Here is a 23,402-nt window from a genome sequence, read left to right on the forward strand (position 1 = left end):
CTCCCCCTCAAGTTACGCCCCTGCTTGTAGGTTTGGTTCTGGTAACGTATCTATATAGTAAGCTTTTTTACTGCTGCTGCATCTATGTAGAAAGATTGGTTTTGGTACTATTCCCATATGTTTAATTATATTGTAGTTTTGTTATTGCTATTTTTAAGCACTAAACTTAAGACCGTTTTCGAGGCCGCAATCTCATTATGGTTTTATAGTTCTACTTCTAATACATCACATTGTAAACATAAGATAAGAAACTAGAGTGTGTGTGGGTAAGGGGGGAGGGAGGGCAAAATTTCAAGTGGTGGCCCTGTATGGTGTTATTAGTTTGCTTTGAATAGCAGTTTTACGGCACTATATTTTGGCTTTATGTTGCAGCATTATAACAGTGCATAGGTGTATTAGTTTGCCTTGCATGGCAGTATTTTAGCACTTTGTTTTGGCTTTATACGGCAGTATTATGGCATTTTATGTGGTATTAGTGTCCTTTGTATGATAAAATTGCACTTTATATTTGGCTTTGTATAACAATATTAGGGCAGTGAATTAGGGTATTAGTTTGTTCTATATGGCAGCATTACAGCACTACATTTTGGCATTGTAGGGTAGTCTTTTGGCACTGCATGGGTGTATTAGTTTGTATTGACTGATAGTATTGCACTATATTTTGGCTTTCTATAACTGCATTATGTTTGATATTAGTTTGCATTGCATAGTAGCACTACAGCACTATATTTTGGCTTAACATGGCAGTATTATATTGTCACATGGTTGTATTAGTTTGCTCTGTATGGCAACATTATAGCACTACCGTTTGTCATTGTAGGGCAGTCTTATGGCACTGCATGGGTGTATTAGTTTTTATTGTATGATAGTATTGCACTATACACTCACCGGCCACTTTATTAGGTACACCTGTCCAACTGCTCGTTAACACTTCATTTCTAATCAGCCAATCACATGGCGGCAAATCAGTGCATTTAGGCATGTAGACATGGTCAAGACAATCTCCTGCAGTTCAAACCGAGCATCAGTATGGGGAAGAAAGGTGATTTGATGCCTTTGAACGTGGCATGGTTGTTGGTGCCAGAAGGGCTGGTCTGAGTATTTCAGAAACTGCTGATCTACTGGGATTGTCACGCACAACCATCTCTAGGGTTTACAGAGAATGGTGCGAAAAAGAAAAAACATCCAGTGAGCGGCAGTTCTGTGGGCGGAAATGCCTTGTTGATGCCAGAGGTCAGAGGAGAATGGGCAGACTGGTTCGAGCTGATAGAAAGGCAACAGTGACTCAAATCGCCACCCATTACAACCAAGGTAGGCAGAAGAGCATCTCTGAACGCACAGTACGTCCAACTTTGAGACAGATGGGCTACAGCAGCAGAAGACCACACCGGGTGCCACTCCTTTCAGCTAAGAACAGGAAACTGAGGCTACAATTTGCATAAGCTCATCGAAATTGGACAGTAGAAGATTGGAAAAACGTTGCCTGGTCTGATGAGTCTCGATTTCTGCTGCGACATTCGGATGGTAGGGTCAGAATTTGGCGTCAACAACATGAAAGCATGGATCCATCCTGCCTTGTATCAACGGTTCAGGCTGGTGGTGGTGGTGTCATGGTGTGGGGAATATTTTCTTGGCACTCTTTGGGCCCCTTGGTACCAATTGAGCATCGTTGCAACGCCACAGCCTACCTGAGTACTGTTGCTGACCATGTCCATCCCTTTATGACCACAATGTACCCAACATCTGATGGCTACTTTCAGCAGGATAATGCTCCATGTCATAAAGCTGGAATCATCTCAGACTGGTTTCTTGAACATGACAATGAGTTCCCTGTACTCAAATGGCCTCCACAGTCACCAGATCTCAATCCAATAGAGCATCTTTGGGATGTGGTGGAACGGGAGATTCGCATCATGGATGTGCAGCCGACAAATCTGCGGCAACTGTGTGATGCCATCATGTCAATATGGACCAAAATCTCTGAGGAATGCTTCCAGCACCTTGTTGTATCTATGCCACGAAGAATTGAGGCAGTTCTGAAGGCAAAAGGGGGTCCAACCCGTTACTAGCATGGTGTACCTAATAAAGTGGCCGGTGAGTGTATGTTGGCTTTGTATATCTGTATTATGTTGGTATTAGTTTGCTTTGTATAGTAGCATTATAGCATTATATTTTGTCTTAGCATGGCAGTATTGTATTGTCGCATGGTTGTATTAGTTTGGTTTGTATGGTAGCATTATAGCACCATATTTTGGATTTGTAGGGCAGTATTATGGCACTACATGAGGGTATTGGCATGCTTTGTATGACAGCATTATAGCAGCACTATATTTTGGCTTAGCATGGCAGTATTTTAGCACAGTGCATGGTTGTACTATAGTGAAAATATACTTATTATAGCAATATATTGTGATTTTTATGATATTGTAGCATATGGCACGGCACGGGGGTATTAGTATGCTCTGTATGGCAGTATTATTGCACTATATTTTGGTTGCACAGGTTAGTATCATGGCAGTGTATGCGGGTAATACTCTAACCCTGTTTGCCTTTTGTTAGTTATGTGCTTTTCCTAATAAAGAGGGAATTCTAGCACAGTCTGATTTCTATGGATGTGCAGCAACACGGCCGATGCGCTACTTAAGCTTTTTTGGCCCTACGTAGGAGCCTTACACGCGTTCCGATTGGTTAAGTAAAAACCAATCAATAGCCGCAAATGCTTCCTGTAAACCAATCAGGTTGTGAGACTTCTCCTACGTTGTAGCTAGTCGGGACTGCGTTTACTTCCGGATATGTTAGGAGTAGGAAGCCGCAGCCGGGAGAAGCCGTAACACAGCGGGAGGTAGTGGGAGCCTGAGGTGAGTGTCCTGCGGAGACCGTACACCGGGGGTCACCTTGTCGTGCTGTGGAGGTGGCGTCCGTACGGGGAACTACAAGTCCCAGCATGCACCGGGGTAGGACTTCTATAGTCCATGCCCGGGACTGGGAGTGTAGTTGGAAAACTTTACTTTATCAGTTTGGGAATTTGTAAAATGACGGTAGAAACTTGGCATAACCTGTTACTATAGCAACATCGGCCTAGCATGTAAATACAACCGGGCTGTCCTGTCTGTACATGGACTTAAAGGGGTCTTCCATTTAAAGTGATGGATATATATGTGAAAAATCGCTTTCATGTTCTGGCAGTCTGAGCCGGGCCGTCCGAAAACTGGTTTCTAGGTGTTTGCTTTATGACAACAACACGGCGCCGGTGTAGTAAAATAGTGATGATGTGATTGGCTGTACATAATGGTGGAGAATTCCTTGATAATAATAATAATTCCCTTATTTATATAGCGCACACATATTACGCAGCACTGCACAGAGCATGACAAATCAGTCCCTGTCCCCAATGGGGCTCACAATCTAATCAACTGACCAGTATGTTTTGGAGTGTGGGAGGAAACCAGAGGACCCGAAGGAAACCCACACAAACACGGAGAGAACATACAAACTGTTTGCAGATGTTGACCTTGGTGGGAACCCAGGTCCCCAGCGCTGCAAGGCAGAAGTGTTACCCACTCAAACACCATGCCGCCCTTGATGTCAGATGTGTCACACTAATCAGCGATAAAAGGGCGGTCATATGACATTCGCTTATCACATGACCCCTCCCCCCTTCGGTGTAGGGTGGAAGCCCCAACTATCATAATTATGGAGTCCCCAAGTGCCCCATGTATACATGACACTTGTACCCCCTTCATTTGTGTTCGCTTGGGGTTCCTGTAGTCAGTAGAAACTTATTCTGGAATCACATCTTTTAGGACCACATCCTCCATATGTATCATCAGAATACAGATTTCTCTGTCCTACATAAGGGAATTGCTCTCTAAGCAGTTTCCTATAACGCAGTAACATTGTGATGATCACTAGACTGGAGATGATTACTTTAACACCTTATATTTTAGCAGCTGAAATGCCACACACTGGCTACAGATAAGGATTACGGGAATGGCTAGTGGTCAGCAGAATGTAGTGAGGGGGGCAGCAGTTGTCTGGCCTGAGAAATTAAGCAGCAGTTTAAGTTTCAATGCTTTTGTTCACTGTCACTTCAGATATGTCACCTTCTCCTGTCTGTGCAAGTGCATCCCACTATGTGTACATTACAGTAGCTTTGGATAACCTATACTGGGGTCCTGGGTTTGAATCCAGGTCAACATCTGCAAAGAGTTTGTATGTTCTCTCTGTGTTTGCGTGGGTTTCCTCCGGGTCCTCCGGTTTCTTCCCACACTACAAAACATACTGTTAGGTTGTATAGATTGTGACCCCCATTGGGGACAGGGACCAATTTGACAAGCTTTGTGCAGTGCTGCGTAATCTGTGTGCACTATATAAATAAATAATAATTATTATAATTAATATTAATGAGAATACATAACTTCCAGGTATGTGCTAGTGGTCAGTAGTGGTCGGTGACATCCGTGCCTGCAGTAGACTCCTGGGGTATAAGCCTATTGTTGTAATGTGATTTGGCATTGTACTTCAATCTTCTTCAATCTATTTTTTCTGTCCCATGACATGTGGACAGCGTTGCTCATACAGTCGTGTGTATAAACCAAGGTGTGGGTGCGTTTCTCTAGTAACTCTTCACATGACAGTATTGTGTGTCGGTTGTACAAGCGACATTAGGAAGCATCGCATGGGATGTACACATGGAGGACTGGTCAGACTTGTCCCCTGGGAGTAGAAGGAGCACAGTAAACTGTTAGATAAAAGGCTTTAAGACAACTATTTATTTCAGCTGCTAAGATTCACACGGCATTTTTAACCTGTTCAGACCCGGCACTTTTTTGAAATTTGTTGGGCTTCTGCTTTGTAGGAAAATCCCCCCAAATGACAGATTTGTCCTTAACGTGGTATTCTCATAAATACATTATAATTGCAGGTGGCAGGATCTCCAGGCATTGCGCCGAGGGGGCCTAGAGGTGACGCGGCCAGCGTGGGACGTTCTTTTCCCATACCGCCGCACTTGCTGGAGCCGACGACAGCTCAAGCTGAAAGGCCACTGGTTAAAGGGGTTGTCCGACATTATAGAAAAATCTCAAGGTGGTCAGGAGAGGGGGAAGGTACTTGGGCTGTACAAAAAATAAACCTGTACTTGCATTTTATGGCGCTCCCACCTGATACAGAAGTGGGACAGGGGACGGGTGGACATGTCAGGAGGGCGGAAGATGTCTGAGCCAAGGTGCCATTCCCCTGTGAAAAAAAAAAACAAAAAAACCCAACACAGCGGCGTAGGACACCAGGAGTGCCGGAAAAAGTTCGCCCACTGCAACGTCGGACAACCCCTTTAATAACTTAATTCTAAGACCGGGCCTGGCATAGGGCCTGCCTTGTAAAGCCGGGCCTGGCAATCCAATACACTTTTTTAAAAGTGTGCAAATGACAGGGTGGGCCTCGGAGACCCTGGCCTGCAAGAGGTCTGGCGCGTGCCAGTATATTAAACTCTACACCAGGCAGGACTTTTTTGTTATTTTTTTTTTTAATAATTTGTTTTATTGGTAGCCAGAGTACACAAAGAAGAACAGGAATGCAGTCCTTATCACAATTCAAATAACAGATCAAACATGAGTCACATATGATGATACATATTGCATATAATGTTGGAAGAGGATCCATAGCTGCCCTGTTTTGTTGAACTTGGCATACAGTATTTTTCGGACTATAAGGCGCACCATCAATAAATGCCTGCTTAAACGTCTAGGTTCATATATAAGGCGCACCAGAGTATAAGGTGCACCTGATTATAAGGATGAATGACCAGCAGGTGGCCGACCCGTGCACAGTTCAAGGCAGCTGTTGTCTGTCAGTACGGTTCATATATATAGCGCACTGGACTATAAGGCGCACCTTTGATTTTTGAGAAAATCAAAGGATTTTTAGTGCGCCTTATAGTCCGAAAAATACGGTATGTGCCGTGCAAAGAGGAAGTGAGGTCTTCCATGTGCATGATGTGGTGTACTTTGGTGATCCACATAGCAATTGTTGCAGGTAGGACTGCTAAGTAAATCCGGTGCTTTATTGTGCCCACAGTGGGGCATTAAAGAAAATCTACCACAATGACGAAGGATTCTTCACCAAGCGCACTTACATGCTGGTGTGTGCTTTTTCTGACATGATCTGTTCTTCTTTTAGCTTCTTATGCCCTGTTTTTTACAAAAATAAGGCTTTTAACCTTTTCATGGCCATTCCATATAAATATACAGCAGCTTTTCCTGTGACAGATTACCAAAAGGACAGTAATTTACATTATGACAGTGTCCAAATTCTACTGGCTATATCTGCTGAACCCTGGCATCTAGAAACATAGTTATGGTGTAAAATTAAACAGGAGAGTCTTCCCTTTCATATGATGTAAAAAAGAACAGGAGATATCCACTCTTAAATTTACAATCTGCATAGAAAGCTGCACATAAAAATCAACTTTTTTTGTACAACTTTAAAGAACATCTATCACCAGATCAAGGATTGTAAACCAGGCACACTGACATACTGGTGTGCGCCCCCTCTGGCAGGATCTGATCTTCTTTTGGCTTCTTATGCTTTTGTGTTTAAGAAAAAAGGCCTCTAAAAATTACGCAAATGAGCCTGAGGGGCTCCAGGCTCCATAGACGTTAATGATCGGTATACCAGCATCTTTAATAATAATAATTCCTCTATTTATATAGCGCACACAGATTACACAGCGCTGCACAGTGTTTGCCAAATCAGTCCATGTCCACCTACCAGTATGTTTTGGTGTGTCAGGAAACCGGAGAACCCTGAGGAAACCCACACAGACATGGACAGAACATACAAACTCTTTGCAGATGTTGACTCTGGGACTGAACCCAGGTCCCCAGCGCTGCAAGGCTGTAATGCTAACCACTAAGCCACCGTGCTGCCCCTATAAAATAATATGTGAACTGTGCCCTATATCTATAGCAGGGAGCCGGCTATAGATGTCCATTAGCTGCACATAAGGTTTGTCTTTTTGTAGCTTTAAAAGCGTAGTGTAAAGCAAGTAGTTTTTATACATAATGCAGTGTGAACAGAGGCAAACTAGTCTACCGTATACAGTGCATCTTGTCTCTGCACATAAAAAACTGAACCAAACTTGTATTAATGACCTAGAATTTTGTTGATGGTACAGGAAGCGGCCTGGATGTCCCTGATAAATGTTGTAAATTCTTACACCTTGTATACGGATGATGATAGGAGAGCACTGCTGTGTTTACCAGCAAACAGTGACCCAGATTTATCACTAATGAGGCAAACAGTACTATGTGCAGGGGGCACCAGATCATTGAATACTGCTCGGGAAGTGTGCACCATGTCTTTTAGGAGCACAATTTAGCATGTAGCGTGTGACATAATTCTGTTGTGAGTCGCTGTATTAAATGTGTCGCCAACTCGGACCAAGCAGTTATGGGTCCCTTCAGGCCGGCGGCACATGTGGGGTTTTGAACCCGTTTTTGAGCTGTTTTTAAGCAGTCTGTTAAAAATGCATGCGCTTTTTGAAAACGCATCAGTTTTTGACCCCTTTTAATTAAGGTAATTGGTAAAAACGGTCTAAAACACATGCGTTTTTTTAACGGACTGCTTAAAAAACGGCCCAAAAACAGGTTCAAAGCGCCACGTGTGCCGCCGGACTAAGGTGCAAATTTTTCTGTCTTGTCGGACACTTCATAAATACATGTACATGCTCCAAAGACGTTCTGTTTAGTGCATAGTCCGATGGAAAATTGGCGCATACAGAATAAAAGATCTGGGCCAGTGACTTGTAGAGACAATGGATGTAGCTATTAGGATTTATTATTGGCAAGAAGCAAAAAGCACAGTGGTCACCAACATGTGGCTCTACAGCTGCTCCAGGACTACAACCCCCAGCATTCCCCCGCAGCCTCAGCCAGAGGAGAGTAGCAGTAGTCACATGTATGTAAGTAAGTGATGCCACTAGTGGGAGGCACAGCCATAGGTATATAATGTCCCAGCAGACAGCCAAGCCCTGGCCCTGACGCTTCCTTCTTCAGCCCTGGTGTCAGGACCTTGTGTGGACTTGGCACTGCCGGGATAGGCTGTTGACTTGCACATCCTATGGTTTCTTATGACTATCAACCCTAGAGTCCCATCGCTAAACAAAATACATGACTTGCTGTATTTATTGGATTGTAGTTTCCCTTCAATTACTAAAGCATGCTCTGATGCCTTTTCCTATAATCTGGTAAATGGGCTGATGTTTGGGGTCTGACCCCTAGAGGGCACTCTCATGCACTGTATCAGGACACTGGAGACCTAGTGTAAGCATTAGCCTATGTGCAATATGTCCTTCTACAATGTGCCCTTAGCTTGGAGGGTATAGGGGGGGATAGGATCTGTATTGTTATTAGTGTTTGTTTTAGGGGTTTAATGCATTGCTTGTGAATGAAGGCATGTGTGGGGTGGGATATGTTAAAATATGTGCTTATCACATCAGTTTACAATGTAAACTTTACATGGTCTCGCTGATGTCACTGCTCCATAGCCAACACCTGGTGGTATCAGGTATGTCCCCAGCCTGGTGATACATCGCCATCTAGTGGGAGAGTGTGAAATTACCAAATTATTCTGTAGAGTCTGTGGCCATGAAGCTAACGTGGCCTGCTGCATATAATTGTTCTTAATTCTACCTGACCTTTTGTGTTGTAGTATTTATTCCACATTTATTGATACTAGCAGGAAAATATGATATTTTTCTGTTTTTCAGAGGCAGCTAGAAGAAGAGAAAAGCCCAGGACACTAGGGCAGGACTTGTGCCTCTTCTCTAAATTATGCGGTTAGCAGGTATGTTTATTATCCTTAAAAGGACATTCCCATTTCATATAATGATGGCTAGGATATACCATCACTTTTATGATCAGTGGGGGACCCCTCTGGCTGCTGCTCATGGCCCTCCAAATGTGTAGGGAGCAAGAGCCATTTAAAAAAAAAAAAAAAAAGAGTGCCATTACCATATCCTATGGCCTACATTTATTAAAGGAGGCCTATCACATGATTTTACTACCCTAACTAACAATGCCTGCTGATAAAGGGTTACAAATCCTCCCCATATCACCTAAAATTAGCTGCCAGTGGGGCACTGTACCTTAATTACTGCCATTTTTGTGATATGCAAATTGGCTTTCCTGACGCCGTGTGTTACATTCATGTCATGTGACCAGTGACGACATCGCAGGTCCTTTAGCCTTCTAACAATAGCAAACTGTACACCATGTAAGTGATTACATGAAATCCCAGCAGCCTCCATGGAGGAGAGTAGAAGTCCATGGAGGCTGCTGTGACTTTATATGGTCACGTACAGTACAGATACAGTTTGCTATTGTTAAGAGGCTAAAGGACCTGTGATGATGTCACCCATGGTCACATGACATGCTGAGAAGAGCCATGGGACATGGGGAGGAGTAGATGGGGAGCGTCCGGCCAAATAGTAAAAGCCTTCTCTGATGCCAGGGAATATAACATAAAAGGTGATTTATGTGGATTTCAGGGCAACTGTTTTTAGCTAAAAGAAGGTGTCATTTAGTTAATAGGGCTCTATCACTGGCTGTATTTGTGCAAATGTGCTGACAGGTTCCCTTTAAAGTGTTCGCCCCAGTTTTCTGTCTGTCTTTGCACTGAAAAGAATGTGCAGACTGCTTGCACATGTAGCTATGGAGTATCCTGACCATATGCCATCGCGTGGAGAGACTGTCCCTTTTAATTATAATCTTTTAGTTTGGAAGAGGATGGGATAGTTATACAGTGTTCTTGGTATATTGTGGCAGGTCCAGTGCGTATTATCGTGGTACTCCTCACCGTGGGCCTTACATGGATATTAGCTGGAGTTATCCTGGGAACACAGAATGGCTTCCCCCGATTGCAGCAGATAATGGGTGGTAAGTGACCTCATGCTGAGCTCCGCTCCTCTCATCTACCATGCTCTGCATTCAATACCACACTTCACCACACTTCCCATCATGTATTATCCCTACTTTACTTATTGGCCATGTTGTCTTAATTGTGCTCATTATCTGCAGGTTCCGAGGTGACCAGTACGGTTGGTGAGTATATGTGCCGGCGTCTCTAAACCAACCTGGGCACACTTGTACTAACCTCTGCTAACCACATACCCAAATGATGATCATTGTCACTAACCATTCTAATTCCACCTGCGGTTGTCATTCATTTCACGAGCGGCTGTATGCATGACACCACTAATAAGAGGAGGCATCGCTGGTAACAGCACCACTCAGCAGACTGTATGCCAGTCTATGCCATCCTGGGAAGGTGCTGATATCAGGATGTCTAACAGGATTAATGCTTGTCGTCTACATGTTTGTATCTAAAAGCGCAGCAGATGGGTAATTGCTAATCGAATCCTTATTGTTGTCTGATTTCATTCTAAATCATGTGGGTACAGCTGGCACACGCATTGGAGGGTCTGCGTGGTCTCCTATGGATAAAATGTACATCTTTCTGGCACACTAAGACTCATTTATAAAACGAATACATAGGTTTACTGCTCTATAAGCAGAAACCCATTCAATGGGGGCTGACAGATGTCACTACTTTTGGGTGATGCTTACCCACTGTGTCATATCTCCAGTCTTCGCTGCTTTGCTTCTTGCTGGCTCTGCTCCAGAGGGCTACAATCAATGATTCCAGTCTGAAATCTGTTGTGTGAGCAACATCTCTGATGCTGATCTGTGACTTGCCTTTTGCTTTACGCCGCAGCATTGCTGGCGGTCTTTGTCAACGCACTTTTTTCACAGTTCTATAATTTAACACAGATTTTATCGATCTCCATCTAAGCTGTATGCATTGAGCTCCCCCTAGTGGAGGCAGTAGTAATATGCTTGCTTGAAATGAACCACAACTCGCCTTGTAACCACAGACCTGCCTACACACTTTTAGAGATGGGAGGTAATTTCTTTATTATCACTGGTAAATGGAAGGATAGTTTAGTGGCCACTTTTATACCCCCAAAAATATTTACTTTACAGTCCACATTCAGAGATGGATGAAGTTTAAATGGTATCACTACTTATAAATGACTCTTGGTGGCAGTTTATGTTCTTTCATGTCGTCTTCTCTGTCCCCCAGTAACCTCTCCCTGTCTTTCTTCTCAGACCCACGGCCCAGGAAATATAAATGTGGCTTACCGCAGCCTTGTCCTGAGAAACACTTTGCCTTCCGAGTAGTGAGTGGAGCAGCGAATGTCATAGGCCCCAAAATCTGCTTTGAAGATAAAATGTGAGTCCAAGTTTTCTGTAAGATGGTGGTGGGTATTGGTGAGTAAACCGAGGAAGGAGACTGCTAAATATATTAGAAAATTCAGACCTTTTAAAGGGATTGTTTGGGGATAGAAAACCTATTTGCAAAGTTTATTGGGGAATTTTGAGCATTTTAGGGGGAAGGGGCTCCTGTTCTATGAGCAAAAGCAATGAAGTCTGTAAAGCGAGTCCCTCTGCATTATATGAACAACAAGAATGGGGAAAAGTCAAGTTTTCATTTCCCCAATTTGTCATTAGGAGAGAGTCTGGAGCCCTTCACCGCCCCCATACTATGTTGGTGCCATTGGAATAAGGAATTTCTTCCATCTACAAGATGTCCAAGAGTAACACTTATTATAACCAATCAAAGCTTAGCTTTTATTTTCGCACAGCAGTTTATAAAATGAAAGCTGAGCTCTGATTTGTTGCCATCAACAACTAGAACAGTTCTGATTTATCCCCCCAAATTTTACTTCCAGCTTCATATACACTACCTCTTATCCTATGGACTGTCTTATATATGTGACCTGATAGATGAAAATTTTTCCTTTTAAAGGGGTTTCCCTCTATAAACACTAGGAGGGGGTATCCACGGGTTAGCAGCATTCGCTTGATTACCCCAGCCCTACCATTGATATGGAAAATGGATCTCTTTAAAGGACATTTACCATGTTGATGCAGTATTGCACACCAAGCACACATATACGCTGATGTATGTTCCCTGAAACAGGACCCGTTATTCCTTTATCTTCTATTGGCCTTGTTTGGGAGAAAATTTTAATTAATCAAATTAACCTCAGGGGCTCCTGTCTACATCACAGAAGCTCCATCTGACATTAAGGCTACATTCAAACACATGTATGGGGGACGTATATACGGCCGATATACGTCCCCCATACACTTCTATGGGTTCACGGCACCGTACAGGAGCGGTAACGTGCGGCACCATACCGCTACGTAGCCCATAAAAAGATAGGACATGTCCTATCTTTCTACGTGATACGGCGCTGTGCGCTGTATATGCCTATGGAGAGGGGCGGGGTTGAGCTGCGCTCATCCCCTGCTCTTTTCCGTAGCGCTGATGTATGCCCGCCGTACTACGGTATGTCTGCCTAATGTAGCCTAACAGTTCTCTGGCCGTCTCCAAGACTAGGCCAATAGAAGATGGATAATGAAGAACGGATCCTGTTTGAGGAGACACACAGCAGCGTGTAAGTGTGCTTGGTGTAAAATACTACATCCATGTGGTAGATTTCCTTTAAAGGTATTTACCTGTAGTACAGGGATGGCAAACATTTAGAGGCCAAGTGCCCAGACTGAATTCCAAGACCCACTTATTCATCACAAAGTGCCAATTTGGAAATTTTAGCATGGAACTTATTTCTACCTGCTCTGCCACAGCTTTCTATTGTATCCTTGGAGCACCAAAACCATTGAAAGAAGAAATGGAAATTGAAATTATCTCCATGGTCCTCAAGAGGGATTGCAGTGCAGGATAATCTAACCTGCAGTCCCAGGCAGCGCGGGATGTGTCTCTTTAATGCGGCAGCAAACATGTCCTGGGCTGCCTGGGACTGCAGGACGATGCCTGCGGTCCTGTCCAGTGAACTCTTTGCCTGGACAATGCCCTCTAGCATCCTCCTACCATAGATACGCCACCACTGTTCTATTAGTTACAGCCTTGTTTCCTATCACAGGTTGATGAGCAGCGTCCAGAACAACGTTGGTCGGGGACTGAACATTGCGCTGGTAAACGGTCAGTGCCATGATGTGTTCTCTACATACCTACATATCTTGCATCCGTCTGGTTTGGCAACTTCTAGGAGCCAATATACAATGGTGTACATATTCCTGTAGTCAGTAGGGGGGGGGGGGGGGGGGCTAAGTGGCTGATTTACATATGAGCACTTCCACAGCCATTTCATTTTCACTGCCCTGTTGTGGTTTTTTTTTTTATGCTCCCCACCTTTATGAGCCCATATGAGGGCTCATTTTTGTGGGACAAATTGTATTTCCTAGTACCACCATTTAATGATATATGATAGTCACCATATTTGATAACACCCAGTTGTCACTTTATTCATAATGTACCAGGAAAAATAACAGAGGAACAGCCCTCATGGTAAATAGAATTATTTACTTAATCAGACATGTCAAGAGAAGTCTGCGTATTTTTAGAAAGACGAGGGTCTTTCTGAACTTTGCCATGTAAGTGAAAAAATATATTTTTTATTTTAAATTCTAGGAGTGAATGGAGAACTCATAGAGGCCAAGAGGTTTGACATGTGGGATGGAGGTAAGTCGTTATGTGTTATACTATAAAGCTGTTTACATCTGCAGCTGAACCCTGTGTCATATTCCATGAAAAACGTATTCTGAGTTTAGTTTTGCTATCCCTCTGCCATTAGTAGGTCCTGTTGTATGTCAGTAGGTGCCCATTGCATGATGTGGCATTAAGGACTGTTCTTTCCATTCGGACAAGAACCATTACATAGATGAGAGCAGGACAAGTCATTTACACCCCATACACACATGGATGACCAGGAGTAGTAAAATCAGCTGACTTAACGCATGTTCACGCATGCCTTCCAGAGCTATTGAAGTTAGTGATAAAGTACAGTGCACCGCGAGCCACATTTATCAGGGCTTGTACGCCTGAAATACTTGTCATTCCTAGCACAGGGCCAGGAATTGCGCTTATATCCCCCATTACACTCATCTACACCAAGTGTGATGAGGAAACAACTGGCGATAGAGTGGGACGGCGCGCTGCGTTCCAACCCTAAGTTTGTGCAGTGCCTATAGTTGCGGATGTTCAGGCACAGGCTAGCGCTCTATTTTGTGCCAGGTCAGACCTGGTGTAGAAGTGCCCACTGGTTCAGCGCATAGCTGATGCCCACCCGAAATTATCGGCAATTTTTCTGACGTGGGCACCATCACATGCTGGTGCACTTGATGTAAGAGGATGATAAATGAGCCTTCGTGTGTAGGTATATACATGTGTGACCAGAGTTCAGGTTTATCAGATACCACTGGCCCTGTTCCTGTACATGTCACTTCGTTTCCATCTCTAGAATGTTTTCGTTTTTTCTTGTCATCTTTTCAAAGATGTGAATGAGCTTTTGAATTTCCTGCGCCCCATCCATGAAGGAACCCTAGTCTTGTTGGCTTCTTATGATGATCCAGCTACAAAGTGAGTTGAAAAAGCAACATCTTCCACAGTTTTCCCTGAGTTCTCCATGGTGTGAACCTATTTTTTCTTTGTGTGTTTCTTTTTCCAAGAATGAATGAAGATGCAAGGAAGATGTTCAATGAACTGGGAAGCTCTTCGGCCAAGGAGGTTGCTTTCAGAGATAGCTGGGTCTTTGTGGGTGCTAAAGGGGTTCAAGATAAATCTCCATTTGAGCAGGTATAGTTCTCTCTGTTTTTATCAGTTTTTTTACGATATTACAGACTCTTCAATAAGATCACTGATATCATAATGGTGGGAGTCCGACATCCTGACCCCCACTGATCTGCTGTACCTGGTACACAGAATGAAGGCGGATATTTTTATCTGTTCTCTGTGTAGTTGCTGTGATTAGCAGTGACTAAAGTTTCTGTAGCAGCATGCTATACATAGAACGTTATGACATTGATGACCTATACTATGGTTTGTAGGGTTGAATAGAGCATCAACGTTCCTGTATAATCTGCTTCTTCATTCATATGCAAATGATGGGAGCTTATACTAAAAAATATATGGATAGGTTTGGAGGTTTCTGCAGAAAGACACCCCAGCGATCAACTTTTATCACATAAGGCTCTTCTGTGAGCATAGGCGCTCAGTTGCCTCTAGGCGCTGTTTGCCAGCTAGACAGCGATTACTTCTACCTCCCTGATATATGTGCATACTGAGAAAACAAGGGAATCCAATATTGAAATTCAATACGCCTGATCATCCGGAAGTTTACTTGTACCCATCATGTAGCTGGCTATTCCCATTATGATAATTGTCTCCTTGTATCTTGCAGCTAATAAAGAACAGCAGAAACACCAACAAGTATGAAGGATGGCCGGAGGCCGTGGAGCTGGAGGGTTGTGTACCCCATCGTACTCTGGATGTTGAATGAATAACCGGTAAAGAAGAAGCAACTCGCTCAGGACATCACATGCTCTGGTGATGCGCCATGCCGCCTATCTGATTCGCTATTTTCATTATCTTGTGTGACCGGCCTGCCATTCTCTGCTGACAGTAACTACACCATACCTGGATATTACTGCCAGCTCTGTATCTTCCTCTTACCAATGCATATGGAGAACGGCTGTAAGAGGTGCAGTCTCTAAGCAGGTTTGTGACATAGCACCACATAACCAGATGACGACTACCAACCACTCGCTGATCAAGAAGCGACACCGGGAAGCTGCAATCTGCAAAATAATTGTACATTTCCATGCATGTCCCCCACTGCATGATGGACATTGGGGCTAATATTCTGCTGGCACATCCGTGCATTTCACATATTCATACTGGATGGGCATGGACAGAATAAGCGATTGCCCCAGAAGAAGCCATTTTTATGACAAATTAAGGGGGAGGTACATAATGGCTTGTATGGTGCTATATTTCAAGACCTTCATATTGGTCAAAGTTGACCTCCGGGCTGGCATTATCTGTACCACACATTTCCTTTTAGTTTTATTCGATCAGGATGGTGTATCTGATGGGACTGAGAATAGTTGATGACCTACCACTACTTCCCCCTGAATGGCGGCGTGGCATCTTAATAGGTCAATCCAAGCACGGATATATTCTGCCCTGAGACTATGTTACCTGATCATTTCTTTATTTATTTTAATATTAAACAGATGGGAGGGAGGGTTAATAAATCGTGGCAATTTAATACCACACACTCCAGACCAAGAATGTAAGGTCAATACCGTAACCTTCCTATACGAATGTGATATGGCTGCCCCGTGCGAGGCATATCTCTTACAATGGGAATAATTGTGTGTGCACATTGATTGTGAGAGCGCGTGGCACAGGAGGGGGCAGGCTCTGAAGCTTTCCCTATGATCACTTTTTTTAACAGAGGATTTAAGACAACAATGTCACGTATTCTTTCCAGTAAATTTAATCTTTTCTTATACTGGTGTTTGTGTTTTTATTGAAAGCATTTATATTCTAGATGTTTTTGCGTCTGTGGACTAGCTGCCATGAGCTCTCCTATACATTGCACACAGAAAATTGAGTTAAATCTGTTAAGAGACCAAATCAGCAGTGGCGTAACTTGAAGCTAATGGTCCTCCGTGCATAGTCTTGTGCCAGGCCCCTGATTATAATGTATGGTGTATAGTAATAGTCTTCTCTTATGGGAAAGTGACACTTTATGGGCTTCTAAGCCTCTTGGGCCTGGTTATGACTGCACCCTCTGCACCCCCTCAAGTTACGCCCCTGCAGGTCAGCAGGGTCATAGAGAAGTGCTGATGTGAATAAAGTAATTTTGGTAAATTAAAAAATTACTTTTAGCAGCACCATCTGTCATACATCTATTCCCTGTTCTTTCTTAATCCTCCATAGATCCTCCACAAAATGTCTTTTGTTCTCTGGTTTAATACATTTATGGATGAGATTTTATCCTTTTTGTACTACATGTGCATCTGTCACCAGAACATCATTCACCTGTACGTGGGTGCTGGGACCACTCTTCCTTTTTTTTGGGAATACAGGATACAAATTTGGGGTTTGTGCAGAAGGATTTAGTTGTACTTGGCTGCAGTGCAAAGTGAATTTCCCAGTGGATAATGCAGCATTTATGTTACAACTGGTTTTTCATATAGCAGAGGATCATGCACCTGCCCCGGGGCATCAGGTCTGTGGCCGATCCTTTAACCCATTGTAGCGACAACAATACTTACAATTGCCATTCAATCAGAATTTTCAGTTTTTACTGGAAATGAGCTTTTAACAAGATGCAATTTCAGGGGACATTTGTCCTTGCTCAGCAGAATCCATTACCAATGGCCTTTATTGATGTAAATTCCATGTTGTCGGTAATGCTACGCTCTTTAGACCTCCAGCAAATTGATTGCCATTAGTCCAATGACATCTAACGCTCTTATATCTGCAGGGATCCTCTTACTGAAAACCCACGTTGTGTTATATAAACTTATGATTATAAGGCTTTGTGCATAGGGCTGCAGTTCTGAAAAAATCCATATGTATCACATTTTACACATGAAATTGCAGCAGAATCTGGCCCTTATGGATCTTAAGCTGGCCATGTAGGTGGTCGGATACTTCAGCTTCTAACCATGCCAAAAACATGTTTGCCTGAGAATGAATGGGAGACAGCCTAATCCTTATCTCCCTGATATCTATATATGGGGTCTTGAATCTCCTATTACATATTGGTTGGCTCTTCTCCATCAAGACTTCTAAACCGTTACATAGGTCCGGTAGTTTTCAGTGGAAGGCTTAGAAGATATCCGCAGCTGAGCTTTGGTTTTCTGTTGAGGTTTGCAGGTTTATACCTGTGGATAGGGGAAAACTTGATTCAACCCCTTAAATTGCATAGCCATGTTCTTCTTTAAGGCTGATCTATATTCCAAGAAGACGGTATAATTGTCCCTATTGCTAGTTTGGAGCCACCTTCCATCTTTTCACTGTTTTATGTTGAGAAATTACAAATAATATTAATATTAAAAATGACATTTAAAAATACACTAAAAATGTGCATCCAGGAAACTAACAAATGTAATGTATTTCTACAAAAAAAAAAGGAAAGTTATTTGCATTACATTGCAGTGATACCTTTGCCTCTGTTATATTATCCCTCACTCTGTAATATTTCAGGATATGTTAACCCTCTATCAGAGCTGCCAGATTTCCAGCTGTGACTGCATATGGCATGGAAACTATGAGACTATAGAGGGGCCCGGCCTGTGCAAACACTCCATACAAGGAAGACACGAGATTCATCTGAAAGTTCTTAGAGATCTTGGAAGGATAAGGGACATATAGCGGTAATAATAACTTTTAAATGTCCTACTGTTTGGGATTTAGATTTGTGGAGGTATTAATATTATTGTTGTAATAAATGTGTACTGTCACAGGGGACTCAGATTGCAGAGGAGAGATCTGCAGCAGATGCATATTATAATGTCCACACAAAATTATCATGTAGAAATTCTCTACACTGTGGACGTAATGGCTTTCACATCTTAATCATTTAAAAGCTACAATCATCTGTAGAAAAATTTCCATCATTAATATTTGCAGTGGATTCTGATGGTACATAGGGGGCCTGAATATTACATCTAATAATAATCTTTATTTCTATAGTGCCATCCTATTCCAAAATGCTTTACAAATCATAGGGGAATATATACAAATACAATAACACATTACAGAGTATAAACATTCATATGGATAATGGGGGTGACACAAGAGCTTACAGTCTATGAGGATGAGGGGGTGACACAAGAGCTTACAGTCTATGAGGATGAGGGGGTGACACAAGAGCTTACAGTCTATGAGGATGAGGGGGTGACACAAGAGCTTACAGTCTATGAGGATGAGGGGGTGACACAAGAGCTTACAGTCTATGAGGATGAGGGGGTGACACAAGAGCTTACAGTCTATGAGGATGAGGGGGGGGGGTGACACAAGAGCTTACAGTCTATGAGGATGAGGGGGGGGGGTGAAACAAGAGCTTACAGTCTATGAGGATGAGGGGGTGACACAAGAGCTTACAGTCTATGAGGATGAGGGGATGGCACAAGAGCTTACAGTCTATGAGGATGAGGGGGTGACACAAGAGCTTACAGTCTATGAGGATGAGGGGGGGGTGACACAAGAGCTTACAGTCTATGAGGATGAGGGGGGGGGGTGACACAAGAGCTTACAGTCTATGAGGATGAGGGGATGGCACAAGAGCTTACAGTCTATGAGGATGAGGGGATGGCACAAGAGCTTACAGTCTATGAGGATGAGGGGGTGACACAAGAGCTTACAGTCTATGAGGATGAGGGGGGGGTGACACAAGAGCTTACAGTCTATGAGGATGAGGGGGGGGTGACACAAGAGCTTACAGTCTATGAGGATGAGGGGGGGGTGACACAAGAGCTTACAGTCTATGAGGATGAGGGGGTGACAAAAGAGGTATAAGAGCTTGTATAATGGCCCAGCCATTCTTAATAAGGGAACAGAATACATTAATTTAATAAATAAAAATTCTGCTGCTTGAACCAGCCATCAGCCGACACCAAAGTCCAAGGTGAAAGTGACTGTAGAGGAGCCTGGTATCTGGTGTTTGCTGGATAACAGGCAGGAGGAGGAAATAGGGTTAGTAAAGAGAGAGTAGAAATTGCATGCAGTTATAGCAATAGTGATAGAGTTGCTCAAAAAAAGATGGGTTTTAAGTGCACAGGGTGGGTATCAGTCTGATAGTTCAGGGAAGGTCACTCCAGAGAATTGGTGCAACTCGGGAGAAGGCCTGGAGACGGGCATGAGAGGTTCTGATTAGGGTAGAGAATAATCTAATATCGCTGGCAGATCGAAGAGCACGGGTTGGACTATAGATGAGATGAAAGAAGAGAGAAAGGGAGGTGCAGCATTGTGCAGAGCTTTGAGGGTTATTGTTTTAAACTAATCGGAAAAAGACAGGCAGCCAGCGCAGTGATTGGCACAGACTGGAGCCATCCGTGTAGCTTTTGGTCTGAAAGATGAGCCTGGCTGTTGCATTAAGAATGGATTGTAGAGGAGAGAGTTTAGTGAACGGAAGACCAATTAGTAGGAAGTTACAGTTGTCTAGTCGAGAGTGAATCAGAGCGACAATTATCATTTTAGAAGTTTCAATTGTCAGAAATGGGCGGATTCTGGAGATGTTTCGGAGATGCATGCGGCAAGAGCGAGCAAGAGATTGAGACCCGTGTATACTAACAATATGACATTTCTTCGTATGAGACTTGGACTCACCTTATTCATTGTCTCCTACTGCAGCCAGTGTTCCCTCCTCAGGGGTGCAGTAAGACTGCCATGTGTCCTGGGATGTATGACTATTATATCCCCTACAAGTCTGGGATTCACTCTGCCGGGCCCTTCAAAGGTTCTGAAATATGTACACTCACCGGCCACTTTATTAGGTACACCTGTCCAACTGCTCGTTAACACTTAATTTCTAATCAGCCAATCACATGGCGGCAACTCAGTGCATTTAGGCATGTAGACATGGTCAAGACAATCTCCTGCAGTTCAAACCGAGCATCAGTATGGGGAAGAAAGGTGATTTGAGTGCCTTTGAACGTGGCATGGTTGTTGGTGCCAGAAGGGCTGGTCTGAGTATTTCAGAAACTGCTGATCTACTGGGATTTTCACGCACAACCATCTCTAGGGTTTACAGAGAATGGTCCGAAAAAGAAAAAACATCCAGTGAGCGGCAGTTCTGTGATGCCAGAGGTCAGAGGAGAATGGGCAGACTGGTTCGAGCTGATAGAAAGGCAACAGTGACTCAAATCGCCACCTGTTACAACCAAGGTAGGCAGAAGAGCATCTCTGAACGCACAGTACGTCAAACTTTGAGGCAGATGGGCTACAGCAGCAGAAGACCACACCGGGTGCCACTCCTTTCAGCTAAGAACAGGAAACTGAGGCTACAATTTGCACAAGCTCATCGAAATTGGACAGTAGAAGATTGAAAAAACGTTGCCTGGTCTGATGAGTCTCGATTTCTGCTGCGACATTCGGATGGTAGGGTCAGAATTTGGCATCAACAACATGAAAGCATGGATCCATCCTGCCTTGTATCAAACGGTTCAGGCTGGTGGTGGTGGTGTCATGGTGTGGGGAATATTTTCTTGGCACTCTTTGGGCCCCTTGGTACCAATTGAGCATCGTTGCAACGCCACAGCCTGAGTATTGTTGCTGACCATGTCCATCCCTTTATGAGCACAATGTACCCTGTAACATCTGATGGCTACTTTCAGCAGGATAATGCGCCATGTCATAAAGCTGGAATCATCTCAGACTGGTTTCTTGAACATGACAATGAGTTCACTGTACTCAAATAGCCTCCACAGGCACCAGATCTCAATCCAATAGAGCAGTGGTGGTGAACCTATGGCACAGGTGCCAGAGGTGGCACTCGGAACCCGTTCTGCTGGCACTCAGGCCATCAACCCAGGACAGAGTTCTCCAAACACTAAATCTTTCTGCAGTCCCAGGCAACTTAAGAGATGCTGCTCTCAGCGCTATTTTCATGCGACAAATCATCAACGGTTTGGAAGTGTGGGAAAAGTGAGAAGGTTTTGACAGAAGTGCATTATCTTTGGAGGTCTTCCTGCTGGACCCACCGTTCTTCCTGTACAGAGAGACCCTGGAGAGAAGCTACTATGATAATCTGTATTTTCCCTCCTTCTTTCAACTGTATTGGTGGCCTCAGGGGGCCGATACGATTGAAAGATGTAGAAGAACAGGTAGCAATAAGTTACTTCCAAGTTTAATTCCATGCCGGCACTTCACAGTAAATTAGTGGATTTTTGTTGTCAGTTGGGCACTCGGTCTCGAAAAGGTTCGCCATCACTGCAATAGAGCATCTTTGGGATGTGGTGGAACGGGAGATTCGCATCATGGATGTGCAGCTGACAAATATGCGGCAACTGTGTGATGCCATCATGTCAATATGGACCAAAATCTCTGAGGAATGCTTCCAGCACCTTGTTGAATCTATGCCACGAAGAATTGAGGCAGTTCTGAAGGCAAAAGGGGGTCCAACCCGTTACTAGCATGGTGTACCTAATAAAGTGGCCGGTGAGTGTATATGTGTATTGAGAGCAGGAACAGATGTACAAGGATTTAATGGGTGCAGGTGCTTCTCAGTATAAAATTTGGAGGGTGGCAGTGGGCCCCGGGCTACCGCCTAAACCACCTGTATTGTAATCGACTACTGCGACTAGGCCTTTTCTGTTTGCTTCTTGTTAAAGATTTTATCCAGGGCTCCAACAACCCTTCTTCAGTTGTAAGGTGATTTCCATATCGGTCTTTGTTCCCACCACTGGGATGAAACCCTACAAAAAGACACAGACACCTGGACATAAACTGCACTCAATCACACTTTATTCAGGGTGCGCAGCCCTGTATATAGAAAACAGAAATGCTTTGCATAGGGCGGGAAAAGGTCATAGGATACTTAGATGCTATAGGTTAGCTTGAATATACTTTGAGCAACTCCCCTTAAGCTACATTTCCCAAAATAATGTTGACATGCTCTACGAATCGTTTCTTCTAAAAAGCACTGTTCTCTGGGCAACAGAATCTTATCACTATCCCAGCCACAAATGAACTCTGAAGGCTCCCCAGTAGTCAAAACAAGATAAGCAGATGCTGCAGAGAAGAAAAGCAGCAGCAAGGACAAATTATCTCTAGGCTGATTACACAAGATGGTGTCTGAATCGCAAGACACACGCCTCCATATATTTCTACAGGCACATACACACGGCCATGGTTTTCCATGGTCCTGTGTATAAGACCACTGCCCATGATGAACATTTTGGAACAGGTCTTATTTCTGTCCAATCTTGGACCTCCCGCGCCAATGGCACACAGACCATGGTTCTGTTGTTTGTGGCCCGATATTGCACATGTTTTGTGTGCAGATAACTTTAGTCTGTCCCCTCTCTTGGAGACACTTGTCAGACTCCTATGATAACAAAGAACCCCACCACCCACTTCTTTATCTAACATGTAAATGAGGAATACTGGTGCCACTTTCTTATCAGCCAGATCCCAGAGTTTGTCCCTTCATTTACACTTGTATCTGTGGGTTAAGATCTATTGTTCACACTACAATTCCACAACTGTAAGAGATACCTGAAAACTATAGAAGATAAGATCAGTGGAAACAATGAGCACTTTGCATACTGATAAGATTCATTTCATCCCAATGTACGGCCATACCCATGATCCTCCACCTATGTCTTACCTGACTCAACCTATATTTATATAAAATATTACATAATATAAGTTTTTTATTTCACCTGTATTCTTAAAACTTGAACTTATAGCAAAACGACCATGAGGTTCAGCATAGCCAGACACTTTACCATAAATTGATG

At 43.5% G+C, this 23,402-nt stretch overlaps 1 protein-coding gene across 2 annotated transcripts; it reads left to right on the forward strand.

Moving 5' to 3' along the window:
* The first annotated feature begins 2,706 nt into the window (after window positions 1–2,706).
* Window positions 2,707–16,436, forward strand: FAM3A (FAM3 metabolism regulating signaling molecule A). Of its 2 annotated transcripts, XM_072124290.1 has the most exons (10): window positions 2,707–2,858; window positions 8,765–8,841; window positions 9,822–9,932; window positions 10,074–10,097; window positions 11,166–11,289; window positions 13,007–13,065; window positions 13,555–13,605; window positions 14,418–14,502; window positions 14,592–14,718; window positions 15,323–16,436. In XM_072124290.1, exons 2-10 carry the CDS (start codon window positions 8,829–8,831, stop codon window positions 15,419–15,421), a joined length of 693 nt encoding a protein of 230 aa, XP_071980391.1. In that variant the 5' UTR covers window positions 2,707–2,858; window positions 8,765–8,828; the 3' UTR covers window positions 15,422–16,436. The 2 variants fall into 2 exon arrangements, with proteins under 2 accessions (XP_071980391.1, XP_071980392.1); XM_072124291.1 differs by lacking the exon at window positions 10,074–10,097.
* The last annotated feature ends 6,966 nt before the right edge of the window (window positions 16,437–23,402 follow it).

This window comes from Engystomops pustulosus, chromosome 9, assembly GCF_040894005.1.
Source record: "Engystomops pustulosus chromosome 9, aEngPut4.maternal, whole genome shotgun sequence".
Classification (NCBI taxonomy): Eukaryota; Metazoa; Chordata; class Amphibia; order Anura; family Leptodactylidae; genus Engystomops; species Engystomops pustulosus.

Bases quoted from the DNA above. Each gene is read 5' to 3' on its own strand.
- FAM3A (XM_072124290.1), top strand. The intron at 9,933-10,073 runs GTAAGTGACCTC...CATTATCTGCAG, and splicing joins ATTGCAGCAGATAATGGGTG to GTTCCGAGGTGACCAGTACG. The intron at 13,606-14,417 runs GTAAGTCGTTAT...ATCTTTTCAAAG, and splicing joins GTTTGACATGTGGGATGGAG to ATGTGAATGAGCTTTTGAAT.